The sequence below is a fragment of the Macaca thibetana genome, chromosome 1 (genome assembly GCF_024542745.1).
Source record: "Macaca thibetana thibetana isolate TM-01 chromosome 1, ASM2454274v1, whole genome shotgun sequence".
Lineage (NCBI taxonomy): Eukaryota > Metazoa > Chordata > Mammalia > Primates > Cercopithecidae > Macaca > Macaca thibetana.
Window position 1 is genome coordinate 183,504,306 of NC_065578.1, and position 17,624 is coordinate 183,521,929.

The 17,624-nt window shown below is 52.3% G+C and overlaps 1 protein-coding gene across 2 annotated transcripts; it reads right to left on the minus strand.

Annotated features, from left to right (window-relative positions):
• Nucleotides 1-207: 207 nt before the first annotated feature.
• Nucleotides 208-10,853, minus strand: FAM163A (family with sequence similarity 163 member A). 2 transcript variants are annotated; one of them, XM_050766608.1, is made up of 4 exons: nt 10,633-10,853; nt 8,516-8,607; nt 3,150-3,494; nt 208-2,565 (listed from the first exon to the last, which is right to left on the minus strand). In XM_050766608.1, the coding sequence occupies exons 3-4, from the start codon at nt 3,240-3,242 to the stop codon at nt 2,155-2,157; spliced, it is 504 nt and encodes a 167-aa protein (XP_050622565.1). In that variant the 5' UTR covers nt 3,243-3,494; nt 8,516-8,607; nt 10,633-10,853; the 3' UTR covers nt 208-2,154. The 2 variants fall into 2 exon arrangements, with proteins under 2 accessions (XP_050622565.1, XP_050622575.1); XM_050766618.1 differs by lacking the exons at nt 8,516-8,607; nt 10,633-10,853 and having other exon boundaries at nt 3,150-4,031.
• Between the last annotated feature and the right edge of the window lie 6,771 nt (nt 10,854-17,624).

The following is a 17,624-nucleotide window of genomic DNA, read 5'->3' on the forward strand; positions in this document are numbered from 1 at the left end:
AGCTCATCAGGAGCTTGCGCTTGGCCCAGTTAGGGCTGGCTGTGGGACGGGCGTGCTGAAACTGCTGCCGTAAGCTGCCCCTCTGCGCCAGGAGACAGACCCCATTACCCCACCTACAGCTGCTTCCTGGTACAAGAGAAGTTACCATTTGAAGTGACTCCATAGGAGAGTCTGACAAACATGCTTGCTTTTCACTGACAATTAAAATTGTTTTGCTGCTAATCTTGTTTTATGGTGGTCTTTCACCCATCAGCAAGCATCCCTGCACACAAGATCGGAGAGTTGGGTAAATACATCCAGGCCCTGCCAGGATTAGGGCAAGAGGGAGTGGTCTGGGCCGGCAGATCTTTTTCGGAAATTCTCACTTCTTGGAGCACTAAAGGGTTCTTAGTCTATCTGGGCAAGCCTCATTTCCCTGGAATAAATGGAATCTCAAGAGACTAGTGACTGGTCCTAGAGCTAATGAGTGACCAAAGTGTGACCAGAGCCCAGGTCTGTTTCTCAACCCAGGGCACTCTGATTCTAGATTGAGATGTGAGGTGACAGGTGCCTTAATAGTGGCGCAAAAGATGTGCATTCCCCTCCTCCTCCCTGCCCGCTCCCTGCTCCCTCAGCGGCACCCTGACCTTCGTCAGATGCAGAATCAAGATTTCAGCAGGGGGGCCAGCCCTTTCCCTGCCCCACCCTCCTTGAATTCAGTGACTCAGGAGTGGGAGGGGGTTAGCTATGCCCTTAGAAGGGGGCCAGCTTCTGCAGAGGCCACTGGAAAACTCATCAAGATACTCACAAAGCATAAAGCCACTGCCACATTCTAAGTGGGAAGTCGGAGTTGGAAATGAGGCTGGTGTGAGACACAATAAAAGGCTCATTGCCAGGAGACTGGGGAGTAGGGCGGCCAAGGGAGGGCGGCGAGCGTGGAATCCCTAAGTCACGTCCCTCCCATCCTCAAGACTGGACTGTTGCTCTGGTGGGTTGAAGATCCTGCTCAACGGCATCACGGGTGGATGCTCACGTAGAGTGCCGGGCTCTGGCGGAGTTAACGTGGTTTCAGCCGCTGCAGCATCGCCCCACGGAGACTGGCTGCCATGGGGATTGGCCACGTTAACCAGCTTTCGTTCAAGCTGTTTGGGTATCAGACTTTTCCTTCTCGATGGTACATGGGAGACCTTTCCTTTCTGCAGCTCCTGAAGGTACAAAGCCCCTGGGGCCTACCCGTGGTGACTGGTGTATGTGTGTGTGTGTGTGTGTACACCTGGGAACGGGCATGCACACACCCTCACAGGACTGCGTCCACGCAAGCTGCTTGGCGTGGTGGGCTGGGCCCAGAGACAGTCAGCTGGTCTCTTTGCTAAGCTACTAGAAGTCGGCTAACAAAAATGAAAAAGCTTCTCCAGCAGGGGGCGCTGGTTCCTAAGGCAGAGAAAGGATTTCGGGGAACACGGTTAGACAGTCACTTTCTGGTGCAGTCCCCACAGGCAACCTTAGGTTTTAAAGTCAACTTGACGTGTTCCACGAGGAAGGGGGCGGGTGAGATGTGATACGTTCAGGAATCAACGTCCCTATGGGAGCAGCTACAGTGACAGCAGTAGTTATGGTAACCAACTTAACAAAACTTGGTAGTGAACTAGCTGTTGAATTCATCTCAGCAAGCTCCCCCTGAAGCAGTGCTGTTGACGCTCCGCCCCTCGCTTCTCCAATGCTGGAATTGCAGCTCTCACTTCTCCCTTGCCCTCTGTCCGCTTCTCCTAGGCACGAATGCTTCATCTCCCGTGGACCCTGGAGGGCTCCAGAGCCTTTGCTGAGCTTTCCCCCATGCTCCTTTTTGCAGTTCAGCAAATTCAGGGGACTGGGGCACACTGCAAGGGGTTGTGGTGGTGCTGGGGCTGCCAGAGGAGTGTCCCAACCAAGAAACTGGCGAAGCTGCAGACTTGACCTAGCAGTGCCCCACCTCTGGGCCACAGAGTTGGAGCCAGGCCCTGTCCTGGTTCTCAATGCACTCAAAAGCTTAAATCCTAGCAAACCCTCCACTGCGGAGCGAGAAAAGCCAAAGACACAGAGACAGCCCCTGTGGGGCTGCTGGAGGGTCATCCACTGCCCCCATGGCCCCCGCCAGGGCAGCAGTGTGGGTGTGTGTGGGGTCAGGGGTGGAAGGGTTTACACGTCTGTACTAATAGCCCTTGGATTGGTGAAGGCCTCACGCCCAGAGCCTGGCCAGGTCACCGGGTAACTCTGGGGTGCTGCCAATTTGAGGGATGGGGGTCCCCCCTCTTTGTAGCATGTGGGAGCAAAGGAGAGCCTCTCGCCTCCACCCCCATTGGGCACCATGTCAGCCGTCCGTATGTAAAAGGGGGAGCTGTACGGGGAGCAGGTAGTGCAGTGGCTCGCGGCCACCCCGCAGGGCTGGCTGCAGGGCTCGCTGGTGAGAGGTGCCAGGCTGCCTCTGCCGTCCAGGGCCTGGGAGCTGCAGGCATTGCAGCTGGGGCCTCTGGGATGCGTGGGAAGGTCGTGCTCCCGCTCCTCCTCCTCGTCTGCATCCTCGGTTCCGCTCTTCTTGCAGCAGTAATACTGTGCGGAAGGGGAGAGGATGCCTGAGAGGATGAATGCTTCCCCGACCCCACGCATTTTTGAGTGTGCACAGGTGCCCCTGCCCCCTGCTCCATGGAGAACCTAGTGCCAGACACTGAACCCCAAGGGCTTGCTCCACACGTTTCTATTCCCGGCTTTGCAAGGCCAGTGCTGCTTTCCCTTTCCCCTCCCACCACTCCTCGCAGTAACTCCAGGCTGTGGTTGAGTTGGGCAGGGACACACACATATTGAGGACAGGGCTGGGGCTGCTGGCGGCAGCTTTCAGAGCCTCCCCAGAATGGTGCTCTTCCCGCGCCCCTGAAATCTCAGAGGTGCAGGAGACACAACCCCATGAGCCCGTATCTCCCCAGCACACTTTCTGTGTGCTCTGAGCGGGCAGGCTGGGGGGTGCTTAGCTTCCTTCTGACCAGCCCCAACTCCCAGCCTCCTTGACTTATGCCTGCCATATTCCATGGCTTTGGGCTCTGTGGGCCCTGAAGTCAGCCTCCAGTTTCTGCCCCCATAATGAAAAAGAGGTTTGCTGGTGGCCTGGCAGCCTCTGGCTACGGGTCCCGGGGACTGACCTGGAGCCTGCAGTAGCACAGGACGGCAATGATGCAGAGGAGGATCACCGTAGCTAGGATTCCGCCAGTGATCACAACCGTTCCCGCTGTCATCCGCCCGGCGCCCCATCAAACTCTGCAAAGATGTGCGGAGGGCTGAGGACCAGCTGTGGCTGCAGCCCTGGGCTGGGCCGGGGGGAGTCTTTCTGGAGCTGCCCCGAGGCTGGGGCAGGGGGCCTGAGAGCAGCAGGTGCAGGGAGGGCCAGGCCCCAGGGGCTTCCTGAAGGCTGAGGACTGGCTCTGGCTCCAGACTGGGCCAGCCTAAGTGGGGGAAGTTGGAGGTGTTCGGCACAGGACAGATAACAGCTGCGGGAGGGAAGAGAGAAAGCTGAGTGCTAATTCTGCCCCTTGCTTCTATCCAGTTTCAAAAAGTTCTCACGATCTTTCCCCTTTGGTGCTCTTCTCCCCTTTCCTCTCCCCTCACACCCTTCTTAACCCCAGCTTCTGCGTGGCTCCAGACACAGAGGAACAACTGCTGCTGATTGCGGGGCTCCTCCCTGTGTGGCATCATGCTAAGCACCCCCACGCATCTTACCACATCCTCGCGATAACCCTTCAGGGCAGTTATTAGCTATCCCTTCTGCATGCATGCTAAACGGAGGCTGAGAATAATTTGGCTGCGATTCCACCCAGCCCATTCATCCCCAAGGCTGTGCTCTTGATCCCTGCCATCCTGGCACACACCCCAGTGGTCCCTGAGCCCTTGTCCCGGGCTGGCGGGGAAAGGGCCAACTCTCAAAAACATCAGGTGACTCTTCTCTGGCTCAAACCCACACTTCTTTCAGGGGTATCTCTGTTCTTCAAACCCTCCTGAAAAGCAAGGGCAAGGCAAGCCCAGAGGGCGTGGTGTGTGGCATCCTGGGCCCTGGAAGGCTGTGGCCCGACTGGGGAGACTGGTCCTGGCTTCTGAGGCTGAATGAACAGGACAGCGGCAAGCTCTGGGCATGAGGCTGTCCTGGCTTCAGGCAGATTATCCTTTTAGGTCAGTAAATGCGGATTTCTGAGCCTCCCAGGTGCACTGGGACCAAGGGGGCAGGAGGGTGGGGACTGGGGACTTGGCATCTTGGAGACGGAAAAATGACTAGATCACTTATGTTAGTAAAGGGAACGGTGACCTGCAAGACAACAGAAAGGACAGAGATGTTGGAATAAGAGAGTTACCCGCTGAAAAAGGCCAGAAGGGTTAGATGATTCCCAGCCAACCCTCATTTTGCTTTCTTCACTGTGTGGCATATCATCAGTGAGCCCACATACCCCAAGTCTGGGTCTCCAACTGCTAGCAGATGGACATTTCAGTGGATGTCCCAGTGGTCATCTCAAACTCAGTTGTGACAGGCTAAAGTCATCACCCTGCTCTCCAAATGAACTCCCCGCCTCTGACCGGTCTGTCTCTGTTGGTGACTCCACCATAGCTGCCCCGAAGGGCTTTGCAAGTTGTTTATTACTCAAAGGGTAAGTGGGGCTAGAACCCAACCGCACTCTGCTCACAAAGCTGTGCACCCTGGCGTGTTCACCGGGTAAAAGGGGTACCTTTATCTCTTCACCCAAATGTACCACCTGTCCACCACTGTTGTCCTAGAGAGCTGCACCTGCCCAGCAGCGGGGCTCCAAATCCACTCCTGCTCTGTGGACTAGCAGCGTGGGCATAACCTGGGAGCGCCACTAGATAGATGGCATCTCAGGCATTCCACAGGACTAATGAGTCAGAGTTTGCATTTTCACAAGGTCTCAACTGAATAAGTTGCACATGAGAGTTTGACAAGGCCATGGGATGTTCCCGCAGCTGCCCAGAATTGAAACTCCTCAAATTCTTCTTTGGCTTCCCCAGTCTTCTGTCGCCCACTCCAGTGAAGATTGTCACCTCTCAAGCTGCAGTGGCGCAATGGTTTCCTAACGAACTTTCCCAGTTTTGTCTCTGAGTACCCTTCCTGCCACCAGCTGTTAAGCCTTTCTTCACATCCCTGGGCGTTTCTGTGACTCTCATGCACCACATTGCCTGCAGGATACATTTATCTGCCCATAAACTTTTAGAGACAGCTTCAAAGGCATAGCCATCCCCCAAGTTCCTGCACGCTCACCCTATTTATCTTTCCCTCCTCACCTCCCTTTCTTCCGCCTACGTGATCTGCTGCCCCATCATGCAGTCCCATTGTTCCTTTTTTTGGAGATGGAGTCTCACTCTGTCCCCCAGTGTGGAGTGCAACGGCGCAGTCTCGGCTCACTGCAACCTCTACCTACCGGGTTCAAGTGATTCTCGTGCCTCAGCCTCCCGAGTAGCTGCGATTATAGATGTGCAACCCCACACTGGGCTAATTTTTCTATTTTCAGTAGAAACAGCATTTCACCATGTTGGCCAGGCTGGTCTCGAATTCCTGACCACCCACCAAGTTGGGTGATCCACCCGCCTCGGCCTCCCAAAGTGCTGGGATTACAAGTGTGAGCCACAGTCCTACAGTTCTTAAGCAGCTTATTGCCTAGTGATGAAAATACACGGGGCAACCCTTACGATACAGTGTGAGACTCGTAGCCACAGAATCGTAGGCCAGAACTGTGGAACACAGAGTGGGGCAGCTAATGACTCGGGGGGAGATGCTCCACTGCAGGTGTTGTATTGAGCTGAATCCTAAAAGGTGAGTGACAGCCTATCCAGTAGACAAGGTGGGGAGGGAGAATGAACAGTCCAGGGGTGTGAAGAGAACAGTTCCAGGAACTTCGAGGGATCTGGCAAGGCTGGGACAGGCCAGGGCAGGCATGTGCCTGGAGAGGCGGCAACCCGGGCAAGGAATCCGGATGAACTCTCCTGGAGGCCGTGGGGGTTCCTGAGGGGGCTTTCGACAGGGGAGTGTGTGGTCTTTCTTTTTCTGTCTGTTTCAATCCTGCCCTTCCTTCAAGGTTCTGAGAAGCCTCCCCTGAGTGCCCCAGCCCTGATGCTCTCTCACTTCTGGGCTCCTACTGCAATGCCCTTCATGGTTCGCTCTTCAAATCCCACTTGGTGGGATAAGAGTCAACTTTTCATGTGGGAACATGTTGATTCCTCCACTATATTATAAGTCCTCTGGGATCAGGGGTTGTGTCTTACATGGTCTCCTATCCTCTGCAGCCTTAGGCACCATGTCTGACACATGGTGTCAGACTTAATAAAAGCTCACTGTTTAGCTTGTCACAGCCCTGGCAGTTATGACTGTGACAGACCACCAGGGGGCAGCAAGCTGTATCTCTCAGCTCAATCCAACGGCAGACTGGAGCGTCCCTGTTTGAGATCACTTTGATTTTGCCCAGGTGCATGGTGGGCCATGCTTCAGAGGTTTCTTGGGGCATCTGGAGGCGGGGCCAGATGAATCTCAGCTTGGGGAAGGCTTAGGCACTTTCACTACAGCACCACTTCATCCCCCCAACACTTCCCTGCATATTCATCGCTGAAGGCTGCTTATGGACAGAGAGGTCTAGGAGTGACCTGAAGCTGGGGAGGCAGCAGTGATCCACCCCACAGACAGGCTTGGACTAGTGCTCCAGGATGTGCTCAGCCTGCTTTAGGAGACAGGGAATTATGGAGAAGCCGTATAAGAACAGTGCCCTCCCTCCTCCCTGCCTCTGTCCTGGGCCAGCCCTCTTTCAGGACCACACAGGTTGCGCACAGCAATGGCCTGGACATTGCGGGCATGGCAGTCTGGGCAGAGCTGGGGTTCTCAAGGCCCAGGTTCGAGGATCACCTGTGCCACTGAGCAGCTACCCCATATTGGAAAATGACCTTCTTTCTCACTTCTGAAGCAAAGATGAACAAAACACTCAGTTCTCACATTCCTCTGTCTCCCTCGCCAGTAGGACTGTAAGGAATTGTAACCAAGGATCACCGATCTTCCTCTGAGTTCTCAAGTGTGACTGTGAGGAATGAGGGGGATGGGTGTGAGAGCTCTTTGTAAACTAGAAAAGACCCCACAAACAACCATGTTTGTGGGGAGAAGGAAGGTCTAGACCTGTTGTGGCTGTTTAGGTCTGGCCTTAAAATCATAAGCCAGGAAGGGACATGTAAAGGGTGTGAGATGAACTAATCAGCTCTCAACAGTTTCCCTGAAGGCTCAGTACTAATGGAAAAAACAAATTTTTTTTTTGAGACAGGGTCTTGCTCTGTCACCCAGGCTGGAGTGAAGTGCTGTGATCTCGGCTCACTGCAGCTTCAACCTCCAGGGCCCAAGCGATCTTCCCACCTCAGCCTCCCAAGTAGCTGGGACCAAAGGCATGTGCTACCATGCCCGGCTAATTTCTGTACTAACGGTACAGTTTAGCATTTACATTCCCACATTCAGTGGCTCTCTATGATTTCAGGAGGGCCCATTGTCTCTGCAATTAGATGCAAATGCTGGCAGTAACTTCTTATACCCAAACAGCAGCCTACAGTTTACAAAGTGCTCCATTTATGCTCTCTTATGGTGGGCGGGCTCTGAGATGGCCCAAGTGGTCACTGCCTCCTGGCAGTTATGCCCTTGTGTACTCCCCTCTGAGTATGGGTGTGGCCTGTGACTTGCTTCTAACTAACAGAATGGGTAATGGGATGTCACTTCTGTGAATAGATTATATAAGATTCAGACTATTCTCTTGCTAGCCATTGTCTCTGATGGTTTTGATACTGAAAGTTGCCATGTTGGAAAAGCCCATGTGTGAAGAAACCTAGGGTGGCCTCTGGCCAATTCCTGGCTGGGGACTGAGGCCCTGAATCCAGCCCCCCAAAAGGAACTGAACAGCTACATACATGAGAGTGGAAGTGGATCCTTCTCCAGTTGACCTTGGGGATGAATTGACAACCCCAGCTGAGACCTTGAGGCAGAGGGCCAACCAGCCACATCTGGACCTCTGACCCACAGAAACAGAATCATTGTGTATTATTTTAAGCTGTGGAGTTTGTGGTCGTTTGTGATGCAGCAAAAGATAGTGAATACACATTCTTGAATCTTACAAAAGCCCCAGCAATGCTGGAGGAGAAGCGAGACCATTAAGTCATTTTTCTAAAGTCACAGGATAACAAGTGTCTGCGTCAGGGCCCACGGGCCAGTGCTGTGGAGTTTCTAACACACCAGCTGCCTCCTGAGGTGTCCTGAGGACAGGAGAAAGGGGTCCCTATGTTCCCACCCAGGTCTCAGCAGGTCTGGGGCAGAATGACTCAGTGGTGGCCAAGTCAGGGAACGGGGGTAGCCAGAGGACAAACCTGCTGCCCACTAAAGAATCCTAAGGGCCTTCCCTCTGTGACCAGGACTTTCTGAAGCTCCTTCCCCACTGGTGGCCCAGACACCCTCTCCCCAGGGAAAAGGGAGTGGCCCGTGCCTTACACTTACGTGAAACAGCTGGAGCAGTGGTGGCTCAGTCACGCAGGCTACGCCTGAGCAGACAGCAGGTGGGTGTGCGTCATGGCCAAGGGCATCAGTCCCTGCCAGAGAAGAGAGAGGAAGACCCATGAAAGCTGGACAGGAAGGCTGAGGACAGACAGGCTCCTGCTGGCCCCCAGTTGTGACCCCACGGCTCTAGAGTGGAAGTCTCTCCAGGGGTTTGCTTCTTGATGTAAACCTCCGCAGCTGCCTTGGTTTCCGAGGCCCCAGCCTAAGAACCTGAGGACAGACCTGTAAGGTTACATCTACCCCAGCTGTGTCTCCTTCTCTCTGTGGTGCTTCTGGAACCCTGTGCCCAGGGCAGCAGCAGAATGCTGGGCATGTGTCTGGGAGGTGATGCTGAGTGGGGCAGGGCACTCGGCTGGTTTTCTCCTGCTCCACTGGAGGATCTGGATCTGTGCCCAGTGGATGCGTCCTTGTTGCCTGCATGACTGACCCTGCTCTTAACATACCTCTTTCCCAGCCCCTTCCCCACCGTTTCCTGGTCCTATTTTTTCCCAGTGCCTGGGCTGCACACTTCCTTCCCCTACTCCAATATCCTGACTTCTATCAGGCCAAAGATGGCGACTGGACAGCCAGAGGAGCAAGTTCAGGCTGCTGTGCTGTTGGGGGAGGGGGAGGCAGGGTCCTCCCGAGACATCCAGGAATCCAGGGTAGGCTAATTTTTGGGGGTCTCTTTACATTCTTTTATTTGTTTATTCATTTAACCAATCACTCTAACCCAGGACAGGGCTGATCTCTTTTTTTTTTTTTTTGAGACACAGTCTCACTCTGTCAGCCAGGGTGGAGTGCCACTGCAGCCTTGGCCTCCCGGGTTCAAGCGGTTCTCCTGCCTCAGCCTCCCAAGTAGCTGGGACTGCAGGCAGCCACCACTGTGCCCGGCTATTTTGTGTTTTTAGTAGAGATGGGGTTTCACCACGTTGGCCAGGCTGGTCTCAAACTCTTGACCTTAAGTGATCCTCCCACTTTGGCCTCCCAAAATGCTGGGATTACAGGCTTGAGCCACTGCACCCGGCCAGGACAGTGCTGATCTTTAAATAACCACTCAACATTATTCGGAAGAGTCTGAACCCTACACTGAGAGAAGGAGGGATGCCCTGTAGGGGTGATGCTCAGCCCTGGCTCAGAGGTCCCGAGGAGGAGAGGCCTCCCTGGGTGGGGGATGTTTGTATTGGGGAGGAAAGCCAGCCATTAACCATATCCACAGAGCCACCTTCCAAGGGGACAGGGCTAACCACCTCCAGGTTCTCACCCTTGGCCAGAAGCTGGAGGTCAAAGGACAGACATTAGCATGATGCCTCAGGGACTAGGCCTATCCGAGCCCAGCAGCTCTCAGGGGCAGAGCCCTGGGGAAAGCTGAGAAGGAGGCAGAGTGACTGCATGACAGAGCAGCCCTGTCCCCATTATCACCTCCCTCCGAGATCTAGACCTTCCTACACTCTCCCACCTCCTGCCTTGGACATTCTGGGCACTTGGGCTTTCTTTTCTCCAAGATGTTCTCACTCAGATTAACCTGTGACGTAGAGTTTAATGTCACTGGGTATCACAGAGGGGCTCTTCCTGCACGAGTTCTGACACGGCAAAGGATAGAAATCAGAAGGCGAAAGGGAGTCTAGGGCAGGGCCCTCTTCCCCTGGCTGTGCACAGACTGTACAATGGGAATGTAAGAACATCTGTCTCAGGATCCATGGATGCTTTCACCCGCTTTAGAAAACATGGATAGGACTGTAACTTGGTGAAGGTTTGGTGAGGGGATTTCCATGGTGAGAGGCGTTGCTGAGCTATGTATCCCAAGGGAGGAGGGCTCTGGGGCTGGCTGTCTTGAGTCAATATTGTGTAAGTGTCAACAGGGAGAAGACCTCCACTGAAGAGGCTGCGGGCAGCCTCCAGATGCCCAGAGGCTGAGCAAGGGGTTGCAAGAGACTCCTGGGACAGAGATGCACTGCTTGAATGGGTGAAGGGAACTTCAGGAGAGAGGGGTCCAGTCCAGCAGGGAACCCCAGGAGAGCCCACAAAAACATTTTCAAAAGCAAGAGCCAGTTTTAAGTTTCTCCAAGCTCTCTAACCAGTAAGAACCCCGAATTTCAATCCTGGCAAGTGGTAAAACAGCAGCTCCTGGGTGGTGGTAGGGAAGAGAGAACAGGGCGAAGTAGACAGCAGAGGGACGTGTGGGGCCCACCTCAGGTGCTTCCAGCTTGAGCAGAGCAAAACTGGAAGAAAGGAGAAAAACAATGCAGTCAGAATAACAGTGTTTCATTACTCATGATTATTATGCATTTTTTTTTTTTTTTTTGGTGAGATGGAGTTTCACTCTGTCACCCAGGCTGGAGTGAAGTGGCACAATCTCAGCTCACTGCAACCTCCGCCCCCTGGGTTAACGTGATTCTCCTGCCTCAGCCTCTCAAGTAGCTGGGATTACAGGTGCCCACCACCACCCCCGGCTAATTTTTGTATTTGTAGTAGAAATGGGGTTTCACCATGTTGTCCAGGCTGGTCTCAAACTCCTGACCTCAGGTGATCCACCTGCCTCGGCCTCCCAAAGTGCTGGGATTACAGGCATGAGCCACCACGCCCGGCCTCTGATGCATTCTAATGTCTGAGTGGACTATCTATAACTTACAGTAACTACAAGGCTATCACTGAAGACTGGATGAAAAAGCAATGGGATTGGATCAAGTTTTTTTTCTAGGGGCAGGGGAAGATTTCTCCCACTGAATACATTTTACAGGGACATTTGAAGAAAAAAAATTAAAGTTGCTTTTTGAGCATAAATCATGCAACGTGCTTGTTACTTATAGAAAAATGATCCATGGAAATGTAAAGACTCCAGTGTCTTTTTAAGAAACTTTTATTTTAGGTTTGGGGGTACAAGTGCAGGTTTGTCACACAGGTAAACTCATGTCATGGGGGTTTGTTGTACAGATTATTTCATCACCCAGGTATTAAGTCTAGTGCCCAAAAGTTATTTTTTCTGCTCCCTCCCTCATCTTACCCTTCACCCTTAAGTAGGCCCCAGTATGTATTGTTCCCTCTGCGTTCTGGATTCTCATCATTTAGCTCCCCCTTATACGTGAGAACATGTGGTCTTTGGCTTTCTGTTCCTGTGTTAGTTTGCTAAGAATAATGGCCTCCAGCTTCATCCATGTTCCCAGACATGATCTTGTTCTTCCTTATGGCTGCATAGTATTCCATGGTGTATATGTACCACATTTTCTGTAGTCTGTCACTGATGAGCATTTAGGTTGATTCCATGGCTTTGCTATTGTGAACAGTGCTGCAATGAACATTTGTGTGCATGTGTCTTTACAATAGAATGATTTACAGTATCTTTATTTTCTAGATGATGAAACGAGGTTCAGACAGGACAACTGACTTGTTTAACACACACAGCAAGGCAGAGATGGCACTGTAGAGGTCCCAGGCCAGGGCCCTTCCATTTGATGTTGTCTCTCCTTCCAGAAGATCTGCACTTATTTCATCAGGAGCTAGGGTGTCCCCTGAAGTGGAGTTGACGGTAACTCTGGCTTGACAGTAACCATTACCTGAGCCATGCATTAAAAAATGGAGACTCCAGAGTTACTGAAGCAGCATCTACAGGGTGGGGCCCGGGAATCTATATTCTTAGCAGGTTTGAGCCTTACCATCTGGCCTTTTGGAAAATGATGCAAGAAGAAACTTCTCTGGGAGGATTTCAGTCTGGAGGCAGTAGGGGAGGGGAGTGATCCTGCAGAGCCTGTGGCATCATCTGGTGCCCATGTCAAGAGTGGCTCTGGGTTCTGTGTCCTGAAGGCAAGCAGGCCAGGGGGCAGGAGGAGGGGGAAGCCTAAGAAGAACCAAAGGCATGTGGCATTAGCCTGGGCGGGGATGGAGCCAATAAAGTGGTCAGATGGGGGGCCTGGCCGGGCGCGGTGGCTCACACCCGTAATCCTAGCACCTTGGGAGGCCGAGGCAGGTGGCTCACGAGGTCAGGAGTTCAAGACCAGCCTGGACAATATGGTGGAACCCTGTCTCTATTAAAAATACAAAAATTAGCTGGGCGTGGTGACACGTGCTTGTAATCCCAGCTACTTGGGAGGTTGAGGCAGGAGAATTGCTTGAACCCGGGAGGTGGAGGTTGCAGTGAGCTGAGATTGCACCATTGCACTCCAGACTGGGCAACAAGAGCAAAACTCTGTCTTAAGAAAAAAATAAAATAAAAGAATGGGGGCTTTAAAGCCATTCGTCTAGTAGAGGCTGGAGTTGGGCACTAAAAGCCACCCTGATAGAATGTGCTGGGAAATGGGTCTCTCACTCCCCAGGAGACCAGGGGTCTCTGCTCTATCTGAAGGGTCCCCTGTTCTCAGTGACCTCAGCCTCACTGAAGCAGGGTCACCTCGCCTCACTGCCTGGATGAATGCTGGCAGGAAATGCCAGCTGCGGCTGGCACCAGCACATGTAATTAACCATCGACTGCCCCCTGCTCCTTGCTCAGCCCCCTGAGGAGCACAGGTTAATTGAGTGGGGCCTAAGCACCGGCTGATCTCAATTTCTCTGATGCAATTAAGCCTTCTCCACTCATTTATTAACTCATGAAATTGACACAGCAGGTTAGCAGCCCCAGAGAAGAGGAAGCTTTTTTTCCTTGTTACCTGTCTTCCTGTCCTGCAATCCTCAGGCAAGGCTGGAAGAAGGAAATGGGGAAGGGGTTCCCTTTACTTTGATTGTACATATGCCCATTACAAAGTCTTGACCCCCAGGATGAGGGTTTGAAGAACTAGTGACCACATGGGTTCTCTTACCCTAGATGGGTAACTACAGCAGCAAAGAGATATGCACTCTTTGAGAAGGGGTCTCTCTGGGAGATACAGGACTCTTGCAAATCATCAAGAAAAGACCTCCAAGAACCCCAGTGTAACAGTAGGCAATGGACAAGTGGTTTACCCTAAAGGCTCCCAAGGAAATGAAAAGATGCACAAACTCATTAGTAATTCAAGAAATACAAGCTGAAGCCACAACGAGCTATCACTTTTTACCTTTAGATTGGCAAAAGTCAGGAGCAGGATAATGCCGAGCATTGGTGCAGATGTAGGTATACAGGAACACTGGTGGTGGGCATGGCTGGGGCAGCCACTGAGGGAGTGACCTGGTACCACTTAGTCACAGCAAGTACACATATGGCCCATGAAATAGCAATTCTGCTCCTGGTTCGATGTCCCTGAAATTTCTTAACACAGCCATAAGGGGTCATATGTGAAGATGTTTGTTACCATGCTGGGCTGTTTATGATGGCGGGGACTTGGAGGCAACCTCAGTGATCATCACTGAGGAGCGGACCCGAAAACTCAGGTAGATGCTATCACAGAGGATATGCACCTGCTGAAAGCAGAGGACCAGATGTGGCACCGCAACACACAGCAGCGAGGAGAAAGCTTAGCACAGTGGTAAGAGAAACAACGAAACAAAATCAAACCACCAAGCATGAGAGGCATAAGAATTCTGCTTACATGGATTTAAACTACAAGCATACAGATCCACAATCCACATGTTCGAGAACACATACCAAAAAATGAATACACATCATGGCTGCCTATGGAAGAAGGTAAATGAAAGTGAGAGTGAGAAACATAAATAAGATGTGACAGATCTTGCACAGACCAATGATCATGATACTGTGCTATGATCTGAAGAACACCGTTAACTTAGTCTTCTGCATCTGAAGTCCAACTCAAACAAAAAGAGAAAAGAAAGGAGGCTTTCCCTTCCCCCAGGGAGCCTTTCAGGATTGACTAAATGCTGCACATTTTTTTTTTTTTTTTTTTTTTTTTTTTTTTTTTTTTGAGACGGAGTCTTGCTCTGTAGCCCGGGCTGGAGTGCAGTGGCCGGATCTCAGCTCACTGCAAGCTCCGCCTCCCGGGTTTAGGCCATTCTCCTGCCTCAGCCTCCGGAGTAGCTGGGACTACAGGCGCCCGCCACCTCGCCCGGCTAGTTTTTTGTATTTTTAGTAGAGACGGGGTTTCACGGTGTTAGCCAGGATGGTCTCGATCTCCTGACCTCGTGATCCGCCCGTCTCGGCCTCCCAAAGTGCTGGGATTACAGGCTTGAGCCACCGCGCCCGGCCGACTATGCTGCACATTTTTGTTTGGTCTTCCTGAGGCCTATTTGTCCTCCAGTATTGGCGTTTATTGATACACGGGTATCCTGTGGGTATATTTTGCTTTCTTCTTTACAGTTTAGACCATTTTGGGGCACAGACTTGGAATCACGTGTCTTTGTTGAGCTCCACTCCAGCCACCTGCCTGGTATCTGCACATTCTGAACGCTGGAATGACCAGGTCTAAGGGGGAAGTTGCTTTGCACAGAGTGCTGTCCCCACACAGAGCCCTCCATCCTGCTGTGCTCTGCTGTGCACAGTGGAAAGAGCACTAGGCCAGGACTTCCAAGATTTGGGTTTAAACCCTATTTTCTGCATTCATTACCTGGGTGACTTTGGACAATTAATGATCTCCTTGAGGCTCATCTGTAAAACGGAGATAAATAATACACCTTTCTCTACGGGGTGAGGATTACCTGGGAAAATGGGGGGGACGGTGATCTTTAAAATCACACTGCCTTCTAAAAAGGGCTGACGTTGTCCCAAGAGCCTCAGGGTCCCTGCAGTTAGCCCTCCGAGCTGCTCACGGCAGATGTCTCCATGCTCACTCGTCCCTGGGTGAGTCTGGCTGTGCTGAGGTTTGGGAGTGGGCCTGGGAGAGCTGTGTGGGCGCTGGGTGGCAGGCAGATCCGGGAGGGTGGGGTGAGGAAGAGAGATGAGCCCTGAAAAGCAGCTGAGGCTGGGGGATTCCGCTGGGTCTCCTGGCCAGTTAAAACTCCCAGCAGTCAGCCTCTGCAGAAGGCTTCCAGGAACTGGGAGGTGTCTTACTGAATTCCAGGTTTTTGTGGTGGTGACTCCTCAATGTGAGTGATATTTTTCTTCTCCGTGGCAATCCAGTGAAGGGGCTGAGTGCCTATCTGGGTGCATATACAAAGCCCACAGAAGACACTCACAGTGAGAAGAATTCGGTGGAGGGAGGAGTTTGGAGCCAGAGGTGACCATGAGAACAGCAGCTCGCAGAATAGAGTTTAGGTTTCCGCTGAGCCCTATTATGGGGGTTTGAGCAAGTGTATCTAGATCCTGCGGAACATGTGACCCCAGCTCACATTTGAGTTATGCCTGAGGTAATGCGTGTGAAAATGAGTTTATTATTCCTCTTCTCTTCCATTCCATCCTTGATGAGCTGCTCAGAACAGAACATGACCCGCAGGCTCCTGATCATGACCTTGACTGGACCTTGTCTGGCTGGGCCTTTGTCTCAGCATCCTTGTGGAAACTCTGTTATTCCCCTCATTTATCCTTCATCTACTACTTACTGAGCACTAAGGAAAGTGCCTGGCATGGAGCCCCGCCCCAGGGACACAAGATGAGAGGCAGAGTGCCCCCGAGGAGCTCACAGGAGGGGACACGGACAGAAAACATGGCCTGTCCTCTGGTTTCAGGACCTCCAGTGTCCAGTCCACCTGTGGAAGGCCTGGGGGTGACTCTGCAATCTCTGTCAGACCACCACGATCTGACACGGCTTGGAGCGCACAGACGCCCTGGAGTAGGCACACCCATCAGGCTTGTTCAGTGCTTGGGGTTACCAATAAATATTTGCTGCAGATAAACAGAGGTGCCCTGCCCCTCCCAGCCAAGGGCTGCCTCAGAGGTGCTGCCTGCATCCTGGATGCCTGTCAAGGGCAAGGCTGAGCGTACCCCTTCCCTGATTGGGGTAACACAAAACAGGCTGCTCTGCATGTTTCTTCAGCAAAAACTGTGCTGATCACGGAAGAAGAGTGGGCACAGGTGTGGGACCCCTGCACTGGCAGAGCCTGAGAACCTGGCTGTGGGCCCCTTGGGCTGGGGAGGGGCTGTGACTTTGTTCTGAAGCCCCACAGCACACTGTTTCGTGTCTGCCTTACTCACCAGTGAATCTTTAGCCCTAGCACATAGGAGATGCTCAATATGTATCTGTCTAATGCAGAAACTAGCATCTAGAGCATGCCATGTTTATTGGAAGTCTTCCTTGTCACCATCCGCCACACTGCCCACGTGTCTCTGCCGCAGAGTGTCACATAGCACCTCAAGCTCCACCTGCCCCAGCTCCCAGCCTTTTCTGATCCCTCCAGGCCTCTCTTCCTGAGAACCTCAGTTTTGCCTATAGTCCATGTGACATAATTGGGACTTAGTTATGTGTCATTTTACATGAGTGTGGACAATTTTATGCAGATAACGCTAGTCTCTGGAGCTCTTGAGGTTCTGATCACAGGTCTGTCTGCTCCGCTTCGGAGAGGCCGGTGCTGAGGCCAGTAAACCTGTTAAGGGTTTGGTTCATGTTGGACTTGGTTTTGTTTCAGTTTCTGCCTCTCATAACAACGTTCACTGACAGTTTACAGAGTTTTCCTATGCTTTATCTTGTTTGTCTCCTAGGCATGGCAGATTTTGATTTCTCTTACTTTACAGAAAATATTAGGTTTAAGAGGGCCAAGTGATTTGGCCACGGTCACATGACTATTTCCAGGACACCCTGCTGCCCCTCTTCTTCCACGACCAGAGTAATTCTTGCTATGCATGGAACATGCCGAGTGGCCCATCTCCATGCCACCCTGGCTCTTCTAACTCCAGAGTCAGTGCTCTTTCCTGGCCTACCACAGCAGCCTGAATCCCTAGCCATTCGCAGGAGGCATGGGGACACCATGGCCTAGCCTAGGGCCATGGGATAGGGCTTCACATTTCACAAGTCTGTTGTGTTGCACTTTATGACTTGGATTTCTCCCTATCTGTCCTTGATTGTTTAGAGGGTGTTCTGAGATTCCCTACGCAGCAGGCCTGCAGCTCAGTGACGGCTAAACAGACTTGCTAGGAAAGGCAGAGGCATCTAGAGGGCTTGTTTCACTTCTTCAGCGAGATGTCAGCAGACTGGAAGAAATCCAGTAAGAACACAGGCCACTGAAGGGACAGAGAGCTTGATTTCTGAGGCAGAAGGAGATAAGGAGAGGGGCACTG

Excerpts from the sequence above, each read along its gene's own strand:
- FAM163A (XM_050766608.1), bottom strand. The coding sequence starts at position 3,242 with ATGACAGCGGGAACGGTTGTGATCACTGGCGGAATCCTAGCTACGGTG. Across the intron at positions 2,566-3,149 it reads TGTGCTACTGCAGGCTCCAG|TATTACTGCTGCAAGAAGAG; the intron begins GTCAGTCCCCGG and ends CCTTCCGCACAG.